The sequence below is a fragment of the Oncorhynchus nerka genome, linkage group LG20 (genome assembly GCF_034236695.1).
Source record: "Oncorhynchus nerka isolate Pitt River linkage group LG20, Oner_Uvic_2.0, whole genome shotgun sequence".
Classification (NCBI taxonomy): domain Eukaryota; kingdom Metazoa; phylum Chordata; class Actinopteri; order Salmoniformes; family Salmonidae; genus Oncorhynchus; species Oncorhynchus nerka.
The window spans coordinates 55,508,316-55,517,425 of NC_088415.1; the positions used below are offsets into that span (position 1 = coordinate 55,508,316).

Genomic DNA, 9,110 nt, shown 5'->3' on the forward strand with positions numbered 1-9,110 from the left:
ACGTTCTAAAGCCCCTACTGGGCGCCGGGGGCTCCGGCGGGGGCGGGACCTTGAGGAGGCGGAGACGTGTTCTGTCTAAGGATGGGCGGAGTAACATACGCATCGAACACATCAGCGGGCGGTCGGCCCTGTACATGCGTGACCTCTGGACGACGTTCCTGGATATGCAGTGGCGGTGGAAGTTCTTTCTCTTCACCCTTACCTTCACGGGGACGTGGTTCCTGTTCGGGGTTCTGTGGTACCTGGTGGCATTAGTGCATGGAGATCTGCTGGGTGAGAGAGTGGAGAGAATGGAGACATTTTAAAATCCTCAGTACTACAGTACAATTCGCTGTCCCACTGTCGTTTTAGATCAGTACAACTAAACAAAAACCACCAACTCAGTTTTGTGTAACGTACATTGGCTGTCCAAAATGGCACCTTACTCCCTATATAGTTAGTGCACTACTTCTGACCAGAGCCCCTTTCCCAATCTCTCCTCTCACTCTCTGGCCTTTTCTTGTTTGGGCAAAAGTCCGTCCTCTGTCTATTCTCCTCCGTCCTCTCTCCTCCGTGACCCGGAAACCAATAAGTGGTCGAGGAGTGTGTCAATTCTTTAGTAGGCAAAGGTTAAGATGGTCCTCCCCTCCTCGATAGCCTCCTAAGTGGCGAGGAAGCACGAGTTCTACAGCAGAAGAGTTTGGATGTCTTCCACACCCCCTTTGAATCAGCTGTTGTTGTCAAAGGAGAAAAGCATGCACATATTTAAAAACGATATGCTACTTATCTTTATATCGACAAAATGGTTTTCACAACTAACTTAATTTGCTTTTATCACTTTATGTATTTTGGGATCCACCCCTGTAAATGACCCGCGGGTGGAGAAGTACCTTCTCATTTCATACAAGCGCATTTTCGTCCACGTTCACTCTCCTCATCACCTCTCTTCGATTACCTTTGACCATTTTCCAAAGGAGGCCAGAGAGGACAGAGAGAGGATGCAGGAGTTGAGCAAATCTAATTGAGAAAAGGCCTCTGTCCTCTCCCTCTTTCTTCCTCTCAATCTCCCTTTGCTCTCTCTCGTCTCCCTCACTCTTTCCTTCTCTCTTTCTCTGTCCTCTGTCCTCTCTCTTTCTCACTTTCTCTCCTCTCTCTGTCTGCCTCTCTCTCTCTCTCTCTCTTCTGGGCCCTCTCAGAGTTCAACCCACCTTCGAACCACACCCCGTGTGTGCTGCAGATGCAGACGCTGACTGGGGCGTTCCTGTTCTCGCTGGAGTCCCAGACCACCATTGGCTACGGCTTCCGTTGCATCACAGAGGAATGTCCAGCTGCTATCATTCTCCTGATCCTGCAACTCGTCATCACCATGGTGCTGGAGATCTTCATCACCGGAACCTTCCTCGCCAAGGTAGAGTAAGGCTTACTGAGCACTGCACTTGAGGACAAAACACACCGTGCCAATGAACGGTTAAAAGCAGCAGACGGCCGTCCTATTGCTTCTGAACAGAACATTCATGTTCTATCCTTTCCCGTCTATTCTACATCTTGAATTGCCACCAATAATGGACTCCCAGCTGGTGATTGCGTGACCACCCACTGCTTTCAAACGTTCGTTGGCATGGTGTGTTTGGTCCTTTATACCTTCTTACATCACTTGGGTCATCATCGCTGTTTGAAATCTCTGATACACACATTGTTGCGGTCAGTTGAATTGCTAATTAACTTCTATGTGTACTTCAATTGTTGAATGTCTCCTGAATTGACTAAATTGAAATGGAATTGACACCAAACCTGAACACAAGATACAATAGTCTTTACTGCTTTCCTCAGGTGGCTCGGCCAAAGAAGCGAGGTGAGACGGTGAAGTTTAGCCAGCACGCCGTGGTGTCCAGTCACGAAGGCCGACCCTGCCTCATGATCCGAGTGGCCAACATGCGGAAGAGCCTGCTGCTGGGGTGCCAGGTAACTGCTGGGGTGCCAGGGGGGAGTTCAACAGCAAGTGTAAAGTACACTGAACAAAAATATGAATGCAACATGCAATATATATATTTTTCTTATTGAGTTACAGTTCATATTAGGAAATCAGTCAATTGAAATACATTCATTTGGCACTAATCTATGGATTTCACATGATTGGGAATACATACAGTATATGCATCTGTTGGTCACATATACCTTAGCGAAAGGGTAGGGGCGTGGATCAGAAAACCAGTCAGTATTTGGTGTGACCACCATTTGCCTCATGCAGCGCAATAAATCTCCTTCACATAGAGTTGATCAGGCTGTTGATTGTGGCCTATGGAATGTTGTCCCACTCCTCTTAAAAGTTGCTGGATATTGGTGGGAACTGGAACTGTCGTACATGTCGATACAGAGCATCCCAAACATGCTTAATGGGTGACATGTCTGGTGAGTATGCAGGCCATGGAAGAACTGTGGCACTTTCAGCTTCCAGGAAGTGTGTACAGATCCTTGCGACATGGGGCCATCCGTGCATGGTGATGATGAAACATGAGGTAATGGTGGTGGATGAATGGCACAACAATGGGCCTTAGGATCTCGTCATGGTATCTCTGTGTATTCAAATTTCCATCGGTAAAATGCAATTCTGTTCGTTGTCCGTAACTTATGCCTGCCCATAACATAACCCCACCACCACCATGGGACACTCTGTTCACAACGTTGACATCAACAAACCGTTTGCCCAAATGACGCTATACCTGCTGCCTGTCATCTGCCCAGTACAGTTAAGACCTGGATTCATCCATGAAGAGCACACTTCCCCAGCGTGCCAGTGGCCATCAAAGGTGAGCTTTTGTCCACTGAGGTTGGTTACGACGCCGAACTGCAGTCAGGTCAAGACCCTGGTGAGGATGACGAGCACGCAGATGAGCTTCCCTGAAATGGTTTCTGACAGTTTGTGCAGAAATTCTTTGGTTGTGCAAACCCAGTGTCATCAGCTGTCTGGGTCGCTGTTCTCAGATGATCCCGCAGGTGAAGAAGCCAGATGTGGAGGTCCTGGGCTGGCTTAGTTACACGTGGTCTGCGGTTGTGAGGCTGGTTGGAAGTGCAGTATTGCCAAATGCTCTAAAATGATATTGGAGGTGGCTTACGGTAGAGAAATTACATTCTCTGACAACAGCTCCTGCAGTCAGCATGCCAATTGCATGCTCCCTCAAAACATTGAGACATCTGTGTCATTGTGTCGTGTGACAAAACTGCACATTTTAGAGTGGCCTTTTATTGTCCCCAGCACAAGGTGCACCTGTGTAATGATCATGCTGTTTCAACAGCTTCTTGCTATGCCTGTCAGGTGTGTGGATTATCTTCCCACTTAACTTTCTCTTTTACATCCTGTCTGTGAAGAAGAAGAAAAATATGAGCAGAGTTGATCCTCTCTAAAATCAAACGTGACGGGCTGTTGTCCCCTTAGCGCAGGGGTTTTCAAACGTTTTAACGTCAAGCACCCCAAATATTATGAGCCCCTTGGTGAGGACATGAGTCTGAGAGAAAATTGTGCAGTTTTAAAGCAAATGTCCTACTATTCTACACATATATGCTATCTGAGCAGGGCCTGCTCTAGCCTTTTGGGGCTAGAGTTTTGTTTGGGGGCCTTTGCACCCTGCCGCCGGGAAATAATAATAATATTAGTTGGGGCCCCCTGGAGGTCAGGGCCCCAGGGCAGAGTGAGACAGGAAAATGCAACGGTTATTTGTATACTGATCAAAACACATGTTGTGTAGGTATTATAAGGTATTATAAAAAACTACATTTAATTTAGTGTAAAAAAAATAAGAAGAAAATGCTTTTTGTTTATTTATAAACATTTTCCACGGACCCCCTGGCACCCCCTTGTGGAACCCTGGGCGTCCGCAGACCTCAGTTTGAAAACACCTGCCCTAGGGATTGTGTGCGCCCCCTAGGTGACGGGGAAGCTGCTGCAGACATCTCATACTAAGGAGGGGGAGACGGTGCGTCTGGACCAGAGGAACGTTCCCTTCCAGGTGGACACGTCCAGCGACAGCCCCTTCCTCATCCTCCCCCTCACATTTTACCACATCATAGACGACAACAGCCCGCTCAGGGCCTGGGCCGCCAAGGGTACGCCTGGTTATTACTGTGGGAATGGATCTGTGTGTGCATCCCAAATGGCACCCTATACGCTATATAGTGCATTACTTTTGAACAGGGCCCTATGGGCTCTGGTCAAAGCAGTGCGCTGTATATGGAATAGAGTGCCATTTGGGACCAGCCTAGAACTACGGGAATGGATCTGTGTGTTTGTGTGGGTGTCAGGGCCTTTAATTTGAGATATTTGTGTCTCCCCCTCTCTCTCTCTCTCTCTCTCTCTCTCTCTCTCTCTCTCTCGCTCTCTCTCTCTCTCTCTCTCTCTCTCTCTCTCTCGCTCTCACTCTCTCTCGCTCTCACTCTCTCTCGCTCTATCTCTCTTTCCTCAGGCGGAGGATGGACAGATCCTGAGCTGGCGGACTTTGAGCTGCTGGTTATCATGAGTGCCACGGTAGAGCCCACCTCAGCCACCTGCCAGGTGCGTACCTCCTACCTGCCTGACGAGATCCTGTGGGGGTACGAGTTCCCCCCTGTGGTTTCCCTCTCCCCCTCAGGGAAGTACGTGGCCGACTTTGCCTTCTTCGACAAAGTGGCCAAAACCAAGACCACGCCCCTCTTCAAAACATCCCGCCCACAGAGCTACCATGGCAACGGAGGAGGAGGAGGAGGGGGGGTGGAGGGGACTGACCCGGAGAAGATCCGATTGGAGCAGAGCTACAGGGAGAGAGGAGAGGAAGGGAGAGGGAGGGTCAGAGACAGTAGCCCTCTCAGTGTCCGCATCAGCAATGTCTGAGAGCCTACGCACTGAGACGCATACACCAGACCTGGGTTCAAATACTATTGGAAATAATTTCAAATACTTTTGTCCGTGCTTGATTGAGCTTTGCCTGGCTTAATGGATCCAATAGAATAGTCCGGAAACCGCAAATGCTGCCCATCTGGCACTTCAGTAAGACTAAAGCAAACTCAAACTATTTGAAAGATGTAAATAGTATATGAACCTAGGTCTAGCATACACTGGATTCTAAGCAGGGTCTGTTACAGTTTACTACAAATATTGAAATGATTAATTCATTGCTTGTTGTTTATTTACATGAAATTGGTACGTATAGAAATATTGAGGGGCAAAGTGTGTTATGGCTGGAGAGGGGGAAGCCCTGGAAAGGCTTTGAATGCTTAGCGTGGATCGCAAATGGCACCCTACTCCCTTGATATCCCCTACGGGCCCTGGTCAAAAGTAGTGCACTATATATAGGGAATAGGGTGCCATTTGGGATTCAGACATTGTACTGATGCTTCTCTGCCAACGTACTGGACTTCCGTCCATAAATACACTGTAAAAACATACAAATATGTAACACTTTAGAATGCCTTATGATTTTGTTATTTGTTATTGGTACGTGCCAATGTACTGTAGAATATGCTAGCTTAAAGCACTTTGGTGAAATGATAACACTAATGTATCAATACAAAGAATGTAGACCTGTTGTGGACTTTGACTGGATATGAAGAAGACGAGAGAAGATGATTTTAAGGTGCTGTGTATAGTCGTCAGTATGCCTTTTCTGCACAGATATATCTCTTATCGTTGATACAGAGGACTGCAGTTAGCACTTTATTAAGTACCTTTGCACCTTAGGAGCGTTTGTAGCACTTAATATTACTGGAATGTATATAGATTTGTGCTTGTAACCCAACTAAAAGCACTTTAACACTGGATGAAATGTTTGAATGATGCTTTCTATTCATATTTTATGATTGGGATTTGAACAATTACGATTTTGTCGATTTTCCTCTCTTCAGTCAGTTTGCCATGTGTTGTTTCTGTGGCACATTGATAGAAAATAATATTTTTGTAAACAAACAGCCATTTAGAAGGTTCAACGCTAACAGCAGGATACATTCTAGGCCTATTCTAGACACCAGATTGCCTTTACATAGTCAAAAAACACTCCATTCCCTATAGTGCACTACTTTTCACCTTTGATTAAGGCCCACAGGGCTCTGGTCAAAAGTAGTGCACTATATATGGAATAGGGTGCCATTTGGGATGCACACCCAGGGACTCACATGAGTACAAGCTTCTATTTCTTCCTCTGGTTTTAATCATGGCTTCATGTGTAAAGTAGGGCTTCGGGGAAATTTGGGTGGGGTAACTTAAATTGAGAGAGGTGTGTCAAGACCTAATCATGGCTTTAGATTAGAATATTAACCCATGCCTTAATTTGGTTTACAGGAGAGAATGTACACGGACTGTTGGTATTTCTGAGGTGTTTTGAGAGGAAGCAAATGTGATTATTGTGATTATGGTGTCCATGATTAGACTTGGGTTCAAATGCAATTGGAATCATAACAACAACGAAATCCTGGCCTTGATTGAGCTTGCCTGGCGCAAAGGAACCAATCGAATAGTCGCAAAACTGCAAACTCCACCCAGACTCTGGCAGTCTAGACAGACTGAAGCAAATGCTAAGGGGCAGGTTTCCCAGACAAAGATGAATCCTAGTCTGAGACTAAAAAAAACATTTTTAATGGAGAGATTCTCCATTGAAAGTGCTTCTTAGTCCATGTCAAGACTTAATCTGTGTCAGGGAAACTGGTCCTAAAAGTAAATATTTGAAGCCAGGTCTGATCATGATTTTTCCATTATGATCTCTCAGAGGCCTTGAAGCCTGAGTGCTTTTGTTGATATGAACTATTAACTGTGGGAGAGGTTTGATATTTTGTCTTCAACTTGTCTAGGTTTTTCACTGGAAAACTTGAATGTTGTCTTCTAGATCTTTAACAGCATAAGCTAATTTGAAATAAAGAATTATCAAAGTATAGAGGAGTCATTTTTTAAGATTTATTTAAAATATTACACTGAATCCCTTATTTGTGTGTCAGTAATTTGGTAGGGGCTGCCCTACTGGAAATGTACATGTTGAAAATACTACAATTACACAATAACAAATCTCATTGTAACACAACTTGGCTTGTAACATGAAAATGCATTCTACCCCATCTTCTCTTTCACAAAGACTTGCGTTTGGTGCTCATTTTCTGTCCCTAAGTACATTTAAAATGTATTGGAAACAGGTTATCAAATCATTTCGCATGCCACGGAACATGTTAGAATTGCAAACAGAATGTGTTTATCTTGTGTGAAATTTCCGGTCATGGATGAGGAAGTAACTTCAAGGCAAAAGTTTTTGACTCTAGATTTAAACATATTTTGAAAGCTGTTACATGTCGGATTACGAAGACTCAAATTAAACAAAAACATAAACAATTGAGTAATATAGCAATTTTGGATTGTGATACTTTAATGTAACCTCTTACTTGTGAGAAAAAGTTAACAAAGTGTTAGTTAGGCTACAGGAAAGTCAGTAACAGGAAACTGCGCCACAAGGTCATTTGAAGGATGGAAACTTCTCACTACCAGAAAGTCACACCACAGACCGCTATGCATAGCTCAACTCATTTTTGGACATGTCTGTCAGTCGACCACAAATAAGTTGGCTGAAAAACCTGACACACTCTCTGTGCATCCAAGTGATCTACGCTTTTAGGCAGATTAGGTTTCCTTCATGGATTTCTACTTCATAAAGTTGCTGAAAAGCAATGTTTTCTGAAACGGAATAGTTGAAATCGTGTGCATCATATCCTTGTTCTTTATTGCCAAGGTACTTCTGTATAAGTTGTTAACGAAGGCAGCTCTAGGATGCTCTAAAGGCAGCTCTAGGATGCTCTAAAGGCAGCTCTAGGATGCTCTAAAGGCAGCTCTAGGATGCTCTAAAGGCAGCTCTAGGATGCTCTAAAGGCAGCTCTAGGATGCTCTAAAGGCAGCTCTAGGATGCTCTAAAGGCAGCTCTAGGATGCTCTAAAGGCAGCTCTAGGATGCTCTGAAGGCAGCTCTAGGATGCTCTGAAGGCAGCTCTAGGATGCTCTAAAGGCAGCTCTAGGATGCTCTAAAGGCAGCTCTAGGATGCTCTGAAGGCAGCTCTAGGATGCTCTGAAGGCAGCTCTAGGATGCTCTAAAGGCAGCTCTAGGATGCTCTAAAGGCAGCCCTAGGATGCTCTAAAGGCAGCTCTAGGATGCTCTAAAGGCAGCTCTAGGATGTTCTAAAGGCAGCTCTAGGATGCTCTAAAGGCAGCTCTAGGATGCTCTAAAGGCAGCTCTAGGATGCTCTGAAGGCAGCTCTAGGATGCTCTGAAGGCAGCTCTAGGATGCTCTAAAGGCAGCTCTAGGATGCTCTAAAGGCAGCCCTAGGATGCTCTAAAGGCAGCTCTAGGATGCTCTAAAGGCAGCTCTAGGATGCTCTAAAGGCAGCTAAACTTTTTGATCAGTTCATCTTTAAACCATTTTGCAAATGGGTATTTCTATAAATAATGGGTGACATTGGGTTAAACATTTCAACATGATTTGAAACAAACATTTCATAGATGTTTATGCAGTGTACATAGAGGAATAAAAGTGAATTCTGTATATGCAAATTGCTCTTAACTCCAGCTATGCAACAACATAGGTCTACTGTTGGACTATACATCCTTCAAGCAGGGTTCATACAGACATTGTCAAATTCAAGGACTTTCAGGGACTTTTTCAAGCACTTAATTGTAATTTTCACAGACCTCAATTTTATGCAATTGTTTAATTTATATATATGGACACACTATATAGGACACACTTCCCCCCCAAAAAGTATGCAAAAGTGTAAATAAAAAGTAGGCCATTACCACTTTAAGAATAATAACTGTTTTAGACCTTGATATTCAAATTATTATTACATTCTAAAATATGTGAGAATAAACTGGAAATAGCCTGACCAAATAGATGGGATTCATGCATGGCAATTTTTCTTGACGCAGCTATATAGGTGACGCAGGCACACAATTAACACGTGAATAGCGGTAGCATTCATCTCACCAGTGTTGTTTAATAATGAGAAAGTGACCAAAAGGCAGGTTAATTCTTGGTTAAGGATTTGTTTGGAAAGCCAAGTTGAAGTCAACATTAGATGTGGTCGTCCTCATAATAACCACACGTGGTTTCACCTCAACAAAGTAGCGTAATTATTCTA

General features: G+C 44.4%; 1 protein-coding gene across 3 annotated transcripts in view; it reads left to right on the plus strand.

Moving 5' to 3' along the window:
* Positions 1 to 6,870, plus strand: part of LOC115102827 (ATP-sensitive inward rectifier potassium channel 10-like) — a 12,162-nt gene extending 5,292 nt beyond the window's left edge. For all 3 annotated transcript variants that reach the window (XM_065005616.1, XM_065005617.1, XM_029623155.2), the window contains exons 2-6: positions 1 to 273; positions 1,176 to 1,387; positions 1,810 to 1,941; positions 3,903 to 4,080; positions 4,437 to 6,870. The exon at positions 1 to 273 is cut by the window's left edge. In XM_065005616.1, coding sequence (XP_064861688.1) covers positions 1 to 273; positions 1,176 to 1,387; positions 1,810 to 1,941; positions 3,903 to 4,080; positions 4,437 to 4,840 — 1,199 coding nt within the window. In that variant the 3' untranslated portion in view covers positions 4,841 to 6,870. The remainder of the gene's footprint in view (positions 274 to 1,175; positions 1,388 to 1,809; positions 1,942 to 3,902; positions 4,081 to 4,436) is intronic.
* Positions 6,871 to 9,110: the final 2,240 nt, after the last annotated feature.